The sequence below is a fragment of the Ooceraea biroi genome, chromosome 9 (genome assembly GCF_003672135.1).
Source record: "Ooceraea biroi isolate clonal line C1 chromosome 9, Obir_v5.4, whole genome shotgun sequence".
Classification (NCBI taxonomy): domain Eukaryota; kingdom Metazoa; phylum Arthropoda; class Insecta; order Hymenoptera; family Formicidae; genus Ooceraea; species Ooceraea biroi.
The window spans coordinates 580,986-597,856 of NC_039514.1; the positions used below are offsets into that span (position 1 = coordinate 580,986).

General features: G+C 41.2%; 2 protein-coding genes across 4 annotated transcripts; both read left to right on the plus strand.

Moving 5' to 3' along the window:
* On the plus strand, positions 1-7,032 carry LOC105276160 (60S acidic ribosomal protein P2). 2 transcript variants are annotated; one of them, XM_026972190.1, is made up of 6 exons: positions 1-257; positions 476-1,591; positions 1,706-3,540; positions 6,328-6,500; positions 6,586-6,684; positions 6,826-7,032. In XM_026972190.1, the coding sequence occupies exons 2-6, from the start codon at positions 674-676 to the stop codon at positions 6,894-6,896; spliced, it is 3,096 nt and encodes a 1,031-aa protein (XP_026827991.1). In that variant the 5' UTR covers positions 1-257; positions 476-673; the 3' UTR covers positions 6,897-7,032. The 2 variants fall into 2 exon arrangements, with proteins under 2 accessions (XP_026827991.1, XP_011331848.1); XM_011333546.2 differs by lacking the exons at positions 1-257; positions 476-1,591; positions 1,706-3,540 and adding an exon at positions 5,541-5,690.
* A 120-nt stretch (positions 7,033-7,152) lies between these two features.
* On the plus strand, positions 7,153-16,453 carry LOC105276161 (clathrin heavy chain). Of its 2 annotated transcripts, XM_011333547.3 has the most exons (9): positions 7,153-7,858; positions 9,095-9,302; positions 9,580-12,631; positions 12,715-13,012; positions 13,090-13,530; positions 13,606-14,168; positions 14,257-14,479; positions 14,561-14,636; positions 14,736-16,408. In XM_011333547.3, exons 1-9 carry the CDS (start codon positions 7,817-7,819, stop codon positions 14,861-14,863), a joined length of 5,031 nt encoding a protein of 1,676 aa, XP_011331849.1. In that variant the 5' UTR covers positions 7,153-7,816; the 3' UTR covers positions 14,864-16,408. The 2 variants fall into 2 exon arrangements, with proteins under 2 accessions (XP_011331849.1, XP_026827985.1); XM_026972184.1 differs by lacking the exon at positions 7,153-7,858 and having other exon boundaries at positions 8,979-9,302; positions 14,736-16,453.
* The last annotated feature ends 418 nt before the right edge of the window (positions 16,454-16,871 follow it).

Consider the following 16,871-nt stretch of genomic DNA (forward strand, 5'->3'; position numbering starts at 1 on the left):
GGACTACGCAGGATATGGGACAAAGCTAGATAATAAAGCTAACGCTACATTGGTGTCGGTCCGTGTATTGTCAATTTAATTCCAATGAAATCGTAATATTCGTGTGAACGTTCCGGAATTAAAGAAACGTGACATAAGTTGACTAATCAAGGACAGTACTCGTGCTTGAATGATTTACCGGAATAAACTATTTACTACCTACGACTGCCTTGCGGACATCGTGTTGAAGCTGTGTCACACATGTGCAGCACAAAACTGTAAGCAAATATCTTCGAGTATATATGAATATTCAAATATATATTTATATCGAATATATAATAATTCGAATATACATTTTCTTGAGCCTCAAGGCAAGCGTTCTTCTTATTCACTTTCTTTCTGTTGATTTTTTATCAGTATATTCCCTAATTATGGACGTGTATAATTTATGCGTTACTCTTAAATAATTTTTTAAATAATAATAATTTTTTTGTAGGAATCTGCGAGGAAACAAATACATTCTACATTTATTTAAAGTGAACAAACTCTTCAGAGAAATTTTCTGAAACTTTCACTCATAAATATATACATATGTAAATATGTATGTATATGTTCCTTATATGTGAAACATTACGTTCTTTATGTATCACATAATTGTATTACATATATTACTAAGCAAGAAATATAGATAATCATGTTGGGGAGTCAAATGGTAGAAGCAAAGATGGAGGATAATAACAAGAGAGACAACGATATTTATAATCCAGAAGTCGAACATAGAGTGGTTATAAATTGGACTCCGCCGGATGAAAAGAAATTCTTATTGAAACGTCGATTTGTATCGCCTAGGATGCTCAGTAGGTCGCTTCCGCGAAGAAGCAGGAGTTTATTTGGATACAGAATGAGTAGATCCTTAAACGTGGACATTACCAGTTCAAAGAATGGTTGGCTTAAATCGCCAAATTCAAGTCTTGATAGTTCTTCTGACATGGACAAATCATCGTCACGTGACTTATCAAGATCAGCAAAAATAATGAGAGCGCTCAGTCTCAGTCATGGTTTGATTCGCCACAAGAATGTCAGCATAAAAAAGTCATTGAATTTTGACTCGCCTCCAAGTCCACAGAAAAGTGCTTGGTTTAATGAGAGTCCTCACAGTGATTCTACCAGTGTTAACACATCATTCGATAAACTTTTGAGTTACGATACAAATTCAATTGAATCTGCCACTAGCAGCGTGCTGATCGTATCCTCGGACTCAATTGACGAGAATCAGAATCAGACGCCTCAGAAGAGTCGAAAAGTGGCCAAAATAACGAATGGCACTTCCGATACAAAGGAAAATCTAAATCACTCGTCGGAGTCGTCTGGTTCTACATCCTTGCTTCAAAGCAATCTCAAGGAAAGGATTGACAATATCTTGCATATGCAAACACCCGATCTCCATTCCTTTAAGCGAGAAAAATCAAAAACTGTCGGGTGCGTTGCCAGTACACCCAGAAATTTGATCCAGGAGTTTAACCAGAACGTGGATAGTAGGCCCCAGACACCTGAAAACATCATGCGTTTGATTCCAGAAAGTATGAGCGCCATCAAGAAGAGCCACAAGCAGGTAATTAATTTATATAATATTGTTTTATGCTTCTGCTTGCTATTTTTTTTTACACTATTATACATGCGTTTTATGTAATTAGCAGATATTCAAGTTTATTTCATTTCTGAACAGGAGAAGCTGTATCGTCAGCAAGAAGACGCGTGTACGCAACAAATGGATTACTCTATGCTAAATAAAGATCGCTACATGAAAACGGAGGTCGAATCATTGGAGGCAGACCGAATTATTGCGGGTGGCAGTTGCGATACGACTTCTATGAAGAAGTCTCAAATGGGGAAGAAAAGTTTCAAGAAAACGCTTATTTATGACTCAGACGACGAACTTTCTGATAGCATATCAGTTTCTGATCACAGTGCGCAGTGGAATGAAGCTACGTCGAAGGAAGATAATTCATCAGAAAACAGATCGAACGAAGCGAAAATTAATAAAATACAAGACATCAATTTGAGCGACCGTGAGAAGTGCGAGGGGAGTAACTACAATAATGATTCTGTAAGTGATAATGATAACAGAAAGGATTGCTTTGAACGCGACTTCGATAAAGAAGTATATAATTTAATAACTTCACAAAGGAAATCATCAAGCACTGTTAATACGAATGTATCACGCGAGAATGTAATGATGCCACCGGCACCAAATCCATCTGTCTCCCAAAATTCCAGCAGAGCGGTTACGCCTGAAAACTACATAAATCTCATACAACAAGTACTTACAGAATCGATTAAGAAGTCGCACAAGAAAGTTAAACACGAAAGTAAGAAGATATTTAAACCCAGAAGTCTCCATCAGAAAATAGGAGTGGCTCAAGTTGCTCGCAATAGCAGTAGATACGAAAGTATTGTCAATGCAACTTGTTCGTCAAGCCCAAACAGTTCCTTTAGACCAAACACGCCTGATAATATAAATTCAAGTAGACTCTTATTGACCGAGTTTAATTCCGTGAAGAAGTCGCATAAAAAGGACAAGCATAACAAAAGAATTTCCGGCCTCGCTAAATGCCACAAGTATCAAGAGTATCGTAAGAGAAGTGACAAGAACAGGCAGGATTACGTTAATAAAATCCGACAAAAAAATTCATCCGAGGCATTTGGATTAAAAGATTCGCCGGATGCATCACCGAAAAAGAAGAAAAAGTCGAACGTGTCTGCACAAAGTGAAGCGTGTATGTCGCCTAGTTCGGAATCATCGTCCTGGGGGTGTAAAAATATAGAAGATGAATTTAAGATTCATACTCCTCTTAGGACATCGTTCAAGCTGCTCACCGCCTCGACCTGTGTATGCATGGATGAATCATCAGAAAAAGATGGACCTGTGCAAGCGACGCCAAAAGAAGTCGATCTCTCCAGATGCATGACGCCGATCGCACATTGCTCGAAAACATCGAGAGAGAACGAAGATGCCGTATTTGAAGGACACGCTCACGTTGAGAAATCGAAGACCGATGTTTCGCACGATGGGTCAGCAAATGCCACAGTTCCGGAGGATGAGAATGGTAGATCGACTCCGACAAATGTGGCAACAGAACTACTTTGCGACATAAATTCTATTAAAAAATCGCATAAGAAGAACAAGCATAGCCGCAGCATATGCAAGCGAGGAAGAAAGGAACCACTGGATAACGGGGAAACCAAAAACGTCAGTTTTGCAAGTGACACAACGACGTTGGAAGAACACGCAGTTTCAACCTTGCAGCGTATTGGTGTTTGCAGCCCTTCCGAAACGGGGATGTGCAGTAACGTGCGTAATGGGAGAGAGGATGAAAGCTATGAGGATTCTCAACCATCTACCAGCCGCATCAACGACAGTATTAGAAGTGTCAACGAATCGAATCTTCTGAACGTAACGCCTCCAAACGATTTCAACGCGGCGAACTTCGTTAAATTATTCAGTACGACGTCCATCAAAAAATTCCACAAGAAAGAGCGCGATTATAACGCAGAAACCAAGTACATTTTGATGAGCAATGAACGCGATTTGTCTGACGATGGGTCGATATTTGACGAAGAGGATAGATTGAACGTGGCAGAAAATTTTAACTCGCGTCAGGATATGAAATGTATAGATAATTTGTAGTAAGATCTACTAGATGATATTGTTATAGAGTATGGTATAATATAGAGCTAAATGATAGGATACCTTAGTTATGAACATAAAATTATCATATTCGTAATACACTTTTCTAAACTAAATGTTAAGCCTGACAAAATTTTTTTTATCATCAATAGTAAATGTTCCTGTCAGTAAACTGCAAGTTAAGCTTAAAGATTAAGCAAGAAAGCTTCATATCTTTCTTCTCGCAATTTGCATAAAATTTGCAACTGTATTGATGCTGATTTGATATTTTGACAATTTCTTTTTCGAACAAGCTGAACGTAAATATCCATTATGATTAAAATTAAAATGATTATATCCTAAGACATTACATATATTTTTACTCTGTATACTCTAAGCATACTTTGCTTACAGATTTAAAAGATGTATCGTAGGTATTATCACGTATATTACAGATATTGATATACAATGTGATAATTGGAGGTGAAACAGCTTGTCTGAACAGGTAATTGAAGATTTGAGTTAATGATCTGAGTTAGATTGTATTTCTACGATATCATCTAGTGGACATATATATATACTTTCACGTTACATGCGATTATTTGATGATAGTATTGTTTAAGTGTCTTTCAAAAGCATATTAAGTTTATAGCGTAAATACTTAGCGACTAACATACTAACATACTATTCCAAAACAGTATTCGAAACGTTTATTTATGATGCTGTTTAATTTTCATTAACAATTTTCGTCTGTTCGACACGAAACATTGCTCTTCTAACATAGTTCTTCCTAGATTAATTCTTGACTGTTATTATTAGAAACATATTTACTTGCGCAATTTAAATCTGTTATATCTGATTTCTGTAAGATTAGTTACTGTAGATTTTATATATTGCATTTCGTTATATTTTCATATATAATTTATAGAATATACGGGTTTAAATTGCAATTTATTAATTCAACTTGAAATGTTATGAGCCTATCGAATTTAACGCGCCTATTGAATGTATACGTGTGCATTTATTAGTGACTTGATATTTAGTTTAAAATACACATTCTGACATACTTAGGGTGTAAGCTTACTTTTACATGTACTTTTAGAATTACGCTTGATTAATTTAAGTAGAATAAGAAAATATCGCTACTACTTTAGTATTATAAGTTAAGTTTCATTTATTAATAAGGAGGTGGGTAGGATAGTTAGATACAAAACGTCTCTCTATATCTTTGTGATATTGTACATAAGAAACTACTACAAAAAATGAATTTTCAGATTAATGTATATTTTTGGAAAATTTTTTACCATGGTTTCATAGATGATACAGGCAGAAGATATGGTATTCTAAACGGTTTATCTCTAAGAATTTTTGTTTTTTATGTAGTATTATGTATAAGAATATTCTTGAGATATATAAATTGTTTTGTAGAGAGAGAGAGAGGGGGGGGAGACATAACGATTTACTGAATAATAAACTGCATGAATTAAAATGACAATGAAAATTTCAAAACCAATCAAGTTCGTCAATGAGGTAGTTACTCAATCTAGAAATCATACACTTTGTTTAGTGATTTCGTTACTAGCAGAGACATCTACATAGTGTCTCTTGATAGTAAAATAAAAACGTTTGTGAGAGCGCGACGGTAAGATGCAATCTAAAGTCACTAGATTGATAAAGTACTGCAATCCGTGGTAAAATACGTGAAATACAAATGGCGTTGAAAGTGTATTTAGTGCAAACATGCAACTTATCAACACACTAGTTCAATTCTACGAAGCAGCGTTACGTTGTATCTCCATTGAGAAAGGTTACATATTGTGATAGATGTGAAGAGAACATAATTGTGATGAAAACACCGTGTAGTTGGAATTAAAATGGCGGACGATTGCGGTACTTTATCTATCTAGTGACTTTAATGCAATCCCCTCTCTCGTTTCCTGTAGTACCTTTTCAGCTCTTCTTCGTTCTCATTCTTCTAGCCCCAGCTTGCGCACGTTCTGTATCGTTGTAGCGGACATCACGTTTCGTGTCGTAGGACTTAAAAGTATGTAGATTTGAATTATATGTATTTTATATAGAATAATATTTAATATTCTATATTATTCGAGCATCACCGAATTAAAATAATCGATCTGCATGTCCGATCGCATTTCATAATGTGTTATATCATTGGATGCTACTTGCTCGCATCACATTTCCGCAAAATTGGCGCGTACAAATATACGCGAAGTAATAGTTAATCGACATTGTTTTTTATTTTAGTTTCGTCACGTCTATATTGTGAATCTAAATTTCATAGCTTTAATACTATTCCGAAAATAGGAAAAGATGTAATAGTGCTCATGTGAGGTACATCGTATAGGTTATATTGTCCATGTTTCTCTTCTGCATGTAGTTATATCTGAATGTAAAAAATAGAAATGTTGTATTTCGTCTTTTATGTACTGCGCAAAATGCCTTTTATATACAAGATAAATATGTACGTGTCTTATAAATTTCATGTGTATATTTATAAATAATATTTCATGATGAAACGTTTTGTCACCATCTTTCGACAGAATGATTGTGATGACATATTTATATCTCTGAGAAAAATAGGCAGAATAAATTAGAACATGAGAATAATTATATTACGCCCAAATTATTTTGCATTCATATTTTACCGTTAATACGTCTTACAGAATGCGTTACGTGGCCGCTTATCTGTTGGCTGTCCTCGGAGGCAAGGCCTCTCCAAGCCAAAATGACATCGAGAAAATTTTATCCTCGGTTGGAATTGAGACAGATGCTGAGAAACTGAAGAAAGTGATTTCCGAATTGAATGGAAAATCCATTGACGAACTGATCGCCCAAGGTATGTTCACATATCCTTTTTTACTGTTCCTAAAAAAATCACATTTTTTCTGTGCATTACTTTGTACGTCGCTATGCAATTTTAGGCAAGGAAAAATTATCATCCATGCCAGTTGGTGGTGCAGCTGCAGCTGCAGCTGCAGCTCCTGCCAGTGGTGCAGCAGCTCCAGTGGAAGAGAAGAAAGGTATATTTAATTGTGCACCAATCATGATTTTAAAAATCCAGCAACATTATCTGTTCTGTATTTATTTGATCAAAACATAATACTAAGGATAAAAAAAATATTTGTATGAATATATATCGACATGAAATTTTGTTTCTGCAGAGGAGAAGAAACCTGCTAAGGAGGAATCCGAATCCGAGGATGACGACATGGGCTTTGGGCTCTTCGATTAAGCTTCTTTTTTTATTTCACTATCAGAATGCTGCATTCTGTGGCAGTGGTATGAGCGTATTCCTAAAATTGTATACTGTACAAATTGAAAGAAGCCAGTACTACTGCTGGAGAGTAAAGCACCATTTTAATTAAACTTGAAATTTCTGTTTTTTTTTTCTGCCCTGCCTCATACTGTCCTATCCTTCTGCATTACGTGGAGATCTATGTAGGTAACTGGGCGTTGAAACGACGCGTAAATTGTTCCGCGACGGCGATAACCTTTGAGAATATCAGATGGAAAGGAAGAAAAATACCATTCGGGACGGAAAGGGAAACTTGAAAATTACGCGGAACGGTTACGCGCTCGTGCGCCACTGTGGCTTCGCTCGTGGCGGCGGCACAGCGACGTAAATCGCGGGGAAGAGAGAGGAGGGGAGGGATCGGGATGCGCGAGTTTTGCCACTGAGTCCAATCGTGTCAAATCGTGCTTGTATTCTTCCGCTGGCGCTGAGTTCTCGTCGCGTTTCAACGTCAACGTCAACGTCAGCCGAGGATCGTTGTTGACGGGCATCCGCGAGGGAACGTCGGTGCTGATTAACGATCGATCGGCGATATTAGGCGCAATTTCTAGAGCGAGTCGCGGTTTAACGTCGCGGCAGGTTTCACCGGGACTTCATACGCGGGAACTATTTCGAGGTAGAGGGGCGGCGTTGGCGGCCATGATGGGTGTCAGCGGCGAGTAGCGACGGTACTCGCTCTCCGTCAGTTGGTTTCGTGCTTCGACGATTGATGCCGAGCATTCGAGGATAAGAAAGGCGCTCGATAAAGCGGGAAGCAGAGCACGTACGTGTAGACACGGTTCGATACGCGGCCGCACGGCTCACCCCGCAGGCAAGGCAGCGGCTGAAAATCTTGGCGATCTCGCGAGTATCACGGCAAAATGACGCAGCTACTACCCATAAGGTTCCAAGAACACCTACAGGTACGTCATCCGCTTCGCGGTACGCTCCTTTCACGCGAGGGACACGCACTTTCCCCCAGCGGCCAACGCCGCTCTCGGGATTTACGTAGGTCTTCCCTCTCGGCCGCGCTGGCTGCCCATTTCGCGGCGTACCGCATTTCCCCTGTCCCTTTTAACGCCGCTTCTCGAATCCGCGGCGGTGCGCCGACGATTTATTGGCTCGACCCTATCCGAACGGAAGTGTAATTTTTCAGAATTGATGTTACTTTGACAGCTTACAGCTCGACCTTGTACGCCTCCCGCGAGACCCGACGACGTCGCTCGGCTCGTTAAATGCTTCGTACGCCCGCGGCCGCACACTCGCGGCTTAATTCGTGGCACAGGTTAACCATCGGACACTTCGCCCGATTGACACGTATCACGGGATGAAGGTTCTGGTTCGGTTGAAGTTTTAAATGCTTTGGAATGCTCTTTATCTTTTTCAAACAAAAAGAAAGTGATTTGAAGCACTTGAAGCATCAACTGGACCCAAACGCGGCCAAAGCGTGATGAATGAATTAGCTTTTTTTTTTTCTCGTTTCACCAATCAGCGATTATGTCGTTCGCGACTATCGTCGAACTTGCAGTCAGCGTATACGCCCCTTGTTTCCGTTTTTACCAAAACTAATTTCTTATCGAATGCTTCCCTCCCCTCGTTTCGTGATTTCCCCAACGCTAGCCTGCGTTTCGACGTTAATTCTTTGTTATCGCTGCACTCTTCGTTGCTGACATAAATTCGTCACGGACGGAGAAACACTCGCGGGATACGAACTGTGCCTCTTCGTTTCTATGTATGTTTCGTACGTTGCACTCGAAGATGCGATCTATTTCAGCAACATATTTGCTATTACAGTAATCTTACGTCTGACGTTAGAGCATTACGTTATAAAAAAAGACAATTTTATAAATATTTGGTTGTATATCGGTTATTACATGTATATGTATTTTGCGTGTGCGTAGTCTCTAATGAGCTATTATGACAATCAATTGTTATTGAGGAAAAATGCGATTATTAGCATTGCATAGCATTTCCGTATTTTTAAATAGATATATATGCAACTGATGTATCATTAAAAATATTGGTTAACAATAAAAAAATCCCCCTTGAAACAAGACCAGTATGAAGTTAGCTGTAGGACACCGTAGTCACCGTGTAACCCTTTTTGACCAATGAATTACAATGAACAATGTGAAGCTACCTGTCTCTTATTTTTACAGCTTACAGCTGTGGGAATTAACGCCAGTAATGTCAGCTTTAATACGCTTACTATGGAATCCGATAAATTCATTTGCGTTAGAGAGAAGGTTGGCGATACCGCCCAAGTGGTCATTATCGATATGAATGATTCTGCCAATCCTATCAGGAGACCAATATCCGCTGATTCCGCAATTATGAATCCGGCTAGTAAAGTCATCGCTCTGAAAGGTATGTACGCGTATTGGCATGCGCGTACGTGTTCGGTTTTGGGAAAAAGCGTTGTAAAGTAAGCTTAAAAGCATAAAACAAGCTTTTTGAAATCGATTTTACTCTTTACCTTTAAAATGTTCAAGTGATTTATAAAATTTATCAATAAAGTTGCATCCTTTTTCCCAAAACGTATCGTTCCACCATAGAAATGTAATTTATATAATTCATAAAAATGTGAAAAAAATTTGAGCGATGCGAGAATTACTAAGAGGAGTGTTTGGTTTGATTTGGTTAGCTATGAAGACGCTTCAGATCTTCAACATTGAAATGAAGTCAAAGATGAAAGCTCACACCATGACGGAAGACGTGGTATTCTGGAAGTGGATATCGTTAAACACACTGGCGTTAGTAACGGAAACCGCGGTGTACCATTGGTCGATGGAGGGTGACTCGACTCCGAATAAGATGTTTGAACGTCACTCGTCATTGAACGGCTGTCAGATCATCAATTACAGAACCGATCCGAAGCAGACGTGGTTGTTGTTGATCGGCATTTCGGCGCAACATAACAGAGTGGTCGGCGCTATGCAGCTCTACTCCGTGGAACGGAAGTGCTCACAACCGATAGAAGGACACGCGGCCTCCTTCGCGCAGTTCAAAATGGAGGGAAACGCGGAGCCCAGCAATCTGTTCTGCTTCGCCGTCAGAACGGTCCAGGGAGCGAAGCTCCACATCATCGAAGTAGGTCAACCACCCTCCGGCAATCATCCGTTCCCGAAAAAGGCGGTGGACGTGTTCTTCCCACCTGAAGCCGGAAATGATTTCCCCGTCGCCATGCAAGTTAGCTCGAAATACGACGTCATATATTTAATCACGAAATACGGTTACATACACATGTACGATATCGAGTCCGCTACCTGTATATTTATGAATCGCATCTCGGGGGAGACCATCTTCGTCACTGCTCCGCACGAAGCCTCCGGTGGTATAATCGGAGTGAACCGAAAGGGCCAGGTTCTGTCGGTCTCCGTGGATGAGGAAAACATAATCCCGTACATCAATGGCGTGCTGCAGAACTCGGAACTGGCACTGAGAATGGCCGTGAGGAACAACTTGTCGGGGGCCGAGGACTTGTTCGTGAGAAAGTTCAATATGCTCTTCCAGAACGGTCAATACGCGGAGGCAGCGAAGGTCGCAGCCAATGCTCCCAAAGGAATACTCAGAACACCCGCGACTATACAACGATTCCAAAAGGTACCAGCCACCCAAGGGCAAACGTCTCCTCTTCTGCAGTACTTCGGCATTCTTCTGGATCAGGGACAGTTGAACAAGTACGAGTCTTTGGAACTGTGCCGACCAGTGCTGGTCCAAGGACGTAAGCAGCTACTGGAGAAATGGCTGAAAGAAGACAAGCTGGAATGCAGCGAGGAATTGGGCGATCTGGTGAAGCAAGCAGATCCTACGTTAGCGCTTAGCGTTTACTTGAGAGCCAACGTGCCCAACAAAGTTATCCAATGCTTCGCGGAGACTGGCCAATTCCAGAAGATCGTTCTCTACGCGAAGAAAGTCTCGTATACACCCGACTATATATTCCTCTTGCGCAACGTTATGAGGATCAATCCCGATCAAGGTGTGGCGTTCGCGCAGATGCTGGTTCAAGACGACGAGCCGTTGGCCGACATTAATCAGATTGTCGATATATTTATGGAGCAGAACATGGTGCAACAGTGTACGGCGTTCTTGCTAGACGCGCTTAAAAACAACCGGCCGAGCGAGGGTGCTTTGCAGACTCGTCTCTTGGAGATGAACCTGATGTCCGCTCCACAGGTAGCTGACGCTATACTGGGCAATCAAATGTTTACTCATTACGACCGAGCCCACGTGGCGCAGCTGTGCGAGAAGGCTGGCTTGTTACAGCGCGCTCTCGAGCACTACACGGATCTGTACGACATCAAAAGAGCAGTGGTGCACACGCATTTGCTCTCGCCTGACTGGCTGGTGAGCTTCTTCGGCACTTTGTCCGTGGAGGACTCCCTTGAGTGTCTCAAGGCTATGCTGACGGCCAACATAAGACAGAATCTTCAAATCTGCATACAGATCGCGACTAAGTATCACGAGCAATTGACAACTAAAGCACTGATAGATCTGTTTGAGAGCTTCAAGTCCTATGAGGGTCTGTTCTACTTCCTGGGCTCTATCGTAAATTTCAGTCAAGATCAGGAGGTACATTTCAAGTATATCCAGGCGGCATGCAAGACCGGCCAGATCAAGGAAGTGGAGCGTATATGCCGTGAGAGCAACTGCTACAATCCAGAACGCGTGAAGAATTTCCTGAAAGAAGCGAAGCTGTCGGACCAGTTGCCGTTGATAATTGTGTGCGACCGATTCGATTTCGTTCACGACCTCGTCCTGTACCTTTATCGCAATAACTTGCAGAAATACATTGAGATATACGTCCAGAAAGTAAATCCGTCACGTCTACCGGTTGTCGTGGGCGGTCTGCTAGATGTCGATTGCTCAGAGGATATTATTAAGAATCTGATACTCGTAGTGCGCGGACAATTCTCCACCGACGAACTGGTTGAGGAGGTTGAGAAGAGAAACCGTTTGAAGCTGCTGCTGCCATGGCTGGAGTCGCGCGTTCACGAGGGTTGCGTGGAGCCCGCCACGCACAACGCATTAGCCAAAATCTATATCGACAGCAACAACAATCCGGAAAGATTCCTCAAGGAGAATCAATTCTACGACAGCAGAGTCGTCGGCAAGTATTGCGAGAAGCGCGATCCACATTTGGCCTGTATCGCGTACGAGCGTGGCCAGTGCGACCGCGAACTGATAAGCGTATGCAACGAGAACAGTCTGTTCAAGAGCGAAGCGAGATACTTGGTGAGACGTCGAGATCCAGATCTATGGGCGGAAGTGCTCTTGGAGAGCAATCCGTACAAGCGACCGTTGATCGATCAAGTTGTTCAAACGGCATTGTCCGAGACACAGGATCCCGAGGACATATCGGTTACTGTCAAAGCCTTCATGACAGCCGATCTGCCGAACGAACTGATCGAACTTCTCGAGAAGATAGTGCTGGACAGCAGTGTGTTCAGCGATCATCGCAACTTGCAGAATCTCTTGATACTAACGGCCATCAAGGCTGACCGTACGCGCGTCATGGAATACATCAATCGCTTGGATAATTACGATGCTCCGGATATCGCCAACATCGCCATTAACAATGAGCTTTACGAGGAAGCCTTCGCCATCTTCAAGAAGTTCGACGTCAACACTTCGGCTATTCAGGTCCTGATCGAGCAAGTCGGCAATTTGGATAGAGCCTACGAATTTGCAGAAAGGTGCATATACACATATACGGATATCTTTTTTTTTTATTTTTGTACAGTTGTATGATTATTTAAATGGACTATTCCACGCGTAGATGCAACGAGCCACCGGTATGGTCGCAACTCGCCAGAGCTCAACTGCAGCAGGGCCTGGTCAAGGAATCCATTGACAGCTTCATTAAAGCGGACGATCCATCGGCGTACATGGATGTCGTAGAAACTGCACACCGGACTTCGCACTGGGAGGACTTGGTCCGCTATCTTCAGATGGCTCGTAAGAAGGCACGCGAGTCCTTCATCGAGAGTGAGTTGATATACGCGTACGCGCGGACCAACAGACTCGCGGATCTCGAGGAGTTCATATCCGGTCCTAATCACGCCGACATACAAAAGGTATAACTTGGAGAGTCACTTGCGCACGGATCACGTACCGATTTCTGTGAGATTCCATTTTCCTTTCTCTCTTGCAGATTGGCGACAGGTGTTTCGATGATAAAATGTACGATGCCGCAAAACTCCTCTACAACAATGTATCGAACTTTGCACGGTTGGCTATAACGCTGGTCCACCTGAAAGAATTTCAAGGTGCCGTCGATAGCGCGCGCAAGGCCAACTCGACGCGCACTTGGAAGGAGGTCTGTTTCGCCTGCGTGGATAGCGGCGAGTTCCGATTGGCCCAAATGTGCGGCCTGCACATAGTCGTGCACGCAGACGAGCTCGAAGACCTGATCAATTACTACCAAGATCGCGGGCACTTCGAAGAGCTCATCAATCTTCTGGAAGCTGCTTTGGGTCTTGAACGGGCTCACATGGGAATGTTCACCGAGCTGGCTATTCTGTACAGCAAATACAAGCCGCAACGGATGAGGGAACATCTGGAACTCTTCTGGTCGCGCGTTAATATACCGAAGGTAGGGTCTCGCTTTAGCGTGCAAGTATCGATAGAAAAATTCCTAACGGTTAACGAAAACGATTTACTTTTGCAGGTTCTACGTGCAGCAGAACAAGCGCACTTGTGGGCTGAATTGGTGTTCCTGTACGACAAGTACGAAGAATACGACAACGCGGTCCTCGCGATGATGCAACATCCAACGGAGGCTTGGCGAGAGGGCCACTTTAAGGACGTAATCACTAAAGTCGCGAATGTTGAGCTTTACTATAAGGCTATCCAATTTTACGTGGAGTATAAACCTCTTCTCCTGAACGATATCTTGCTCGTGCTTGCTCCGCGTATGGATCATACTCGGTCGGTAGCGTATTTCACGAGAACTGGCCACCTGCAACTGGTGAAACCGTACTTGAGATCGGTCCAGGCGCTCAACAACAAGGCCATCAATGAGGCACTGAATGGCTTGTTGATCGACGAAGAGGACTACCAGGGTCTCCGGACGTCGATCGATGCGTTTGATAATTTTGATAATATCGCGTTAGCGCAGCAACTCGAGAAGCACGAGTTGATCGAGTTCAGAAGGATCGCCGCGTACCTGTACAAGGGAAATAATAGATGGAAGCAATCCGTGGAGCTTTGCAAAAAAGATCGACTATTCAGGTAATGGCCTCATTATCACCTATTACAGGTATAATTATGATCTGTGCTGATACGGATCTGCTAATATTAATCACTGGCACGATAACAGGGATGCTATGGAATACGCGGCGGAATCGCGAAATGCAGAAGTCGCCGAGGAGTTACTCGAGTGGTTTTTGGAGAGAGGATCGAAGGACTGCTTCGCAGCATGTCTGTTTCATTGTTACGACTTGCTCCATCCGGACGTCATTTTGGAACTCTCATGGAGACATCGCATCTTACACTTCGCAATGCCGTACCTCATACAAGTCGCGCGGGAATACATTACGAAGGTAAAAGAAGCAAGTTTATATGGTTCTCCGTATCGAATATTACAGACAGATATTTGATGCTGGATATTTAATGTTGGCTAGGTCGATAAGCTAGAGGAGGCCGAAAGCCGACGCATCGAAGAAACTGATCATCAAGAACACAAGCCTATGATTATGCGTAAGTGATTTTTATTTAATATTTTCTCTTGTAAGTACCGCACGAGACACATACCGTTTTCTGTATTAATTGTATTCTTGTTTTACAATGCTGCCACAGCGGAACCTCAGCTGATGTTGACCGCAGGACCAGGAATGATGGCACCGGGTTACGCACCTCAGAACGTATACGGTACACCTGCGCAAGTGTATGCGTCCACCGCAACCTACCAAGGTTACGGTATGTGAAATACATTTAACGGGACAGATCAACAAAATCTACTTTTCTATAAAGTTTAGGTAGAACGAGATTGTTTGGCTAGCTTAATATACCGTCAACGCGAATGGATATATCATTTTAAGCGAGGAGTCGTCATCGTTTAGCTCATGGTTATAGTGTAACAAACGACGAAATGTGTGTGCATTATTAGGCGAGAGCTATCACATGCTACGCTAAATGTGAACTTGTAATTTATAGAAAAAACGTTACTGAGCAAACCATTAGATTTCACCATTTAGCTCTCTTTAATATATGAACTTCGTAAAGCCGATATTATTTAAAACTTCAAAAGAAGAGAGTAACATTCTTATTTTCAAATTCCGCGGTGCTGAAATTTTTTATTGTGAATTTAATTTTCGTTACACAGCAGTAAAAAGATAACACACACACACACACACACATATATACACATATATAATACAAATTATATAAGCAGAGTATGATTTTTGCTGTTTTTTACTCGCACATGTGTATGTGCGTCTACGTGCCTTTCTTTTGGCTCCTGAAAAGAAACAGATTTATTTCGGCAATCTTGAATTCAGAAGCGAAATCCAATCGTACGTTTGTAAAACGTCATTCTAGTATAAATTGCACGATGCTTTTTTTAGAAATATTTTCCATTTGGTTTATATGGCTTAACGTACGCAAAAATCAAGTGCATTTAACTTTAAAGAAATTTCTTTTCATTTTCGTAAAACAGTGGCATAATATAACAAATATAAAGTTTCGAGAAATTCTGGCGCATGATGAGTCACGCTGAAAAAAATAAAGTAAAATAAAGTCCTCGCAAAATTAAAGCGTAATAAGAGCATCGAGTAGATCGGGCATCGTTACATATTAATTTGTAACGACGAATCCCTCAAGGACAGGAGAAAATCTGTATGTAGACGTTTCGAAATACGTTCGCGCGTATCTGTAGCACATATACATTCTAGATCTACCTGTGTGTATATTTGCTTGAACATACATACATGTTCGCAATTAGTTTTGATTTGCGTATAAATGACCGATCCGTAAAATAAATAATTCTAGATATTGCAATTGATAGCAAGATCTTATTGTCTTGTCAATATATTGAAATATAAACAGTAGATTGAGTTCTTGACCGCTCTTCATACATGTATCATGCTTTTGACCTTTTCTTATCCATTATATAAGGAGACAGACAGTTGCAAATAGAGAACTCGAGAGGAATATATGAGAATATTTAAGGATTTGAATAAGTATATAGAGCACGATTTATCGCATCGTTCATAACCGTACGAGGTTTTTGGTAATGTTTTTCTACTCGTTTCAATTCCACATAATGTGTGTGCATAGTACCTTACTTGAAGTTATTGATCGTTAATCATTAGATGATATTGTTACGAACTATGCCTAAATTATGCAAGTATTAAATAAAGTAGATCGCAATATTTCTAGAAGACGTGTGATGACAAAGTCATGTTGTTGGACACTTGTGTTTTTTTCAAATATTTATGTTGCGCGTGTACAAAGTGCTGCATCAATCGACGCATCAGGATCAATGTATGAGATACGGCAGGAAACCAAAAAAGAAAGCAAATGTTAGTTTCGTGTGGTACGTCTTACTTTTAACATTCCTAATATATATATATATGGGCTGCCTTGCTGCGTATTATACTTATACACCATATACACTTAGTGATACCTCGTTTGTTTGCATTTCGAGACATATTAACAAGTTACGTAGTATATAATCTTCATATTTTGAGAAGTATGAAGCGAAAGTTTATACTATGAGTAATATAATTTTACGGGAATAGTTATTTCATTATTGCGCCCGAATAATAATTTGTATTACATGATAGTAAAAAAAAAGAAACATATATATACAGCGTTTATCCGTCTTGTTTTCTATCGCATTAAGCTTTCGGTTTGCTACTCCACAGTTGATCTTGCAGCGATCCAGCTGTACATATTACACAAGAGATTACACGAGAGATGTTATTGTCGGAG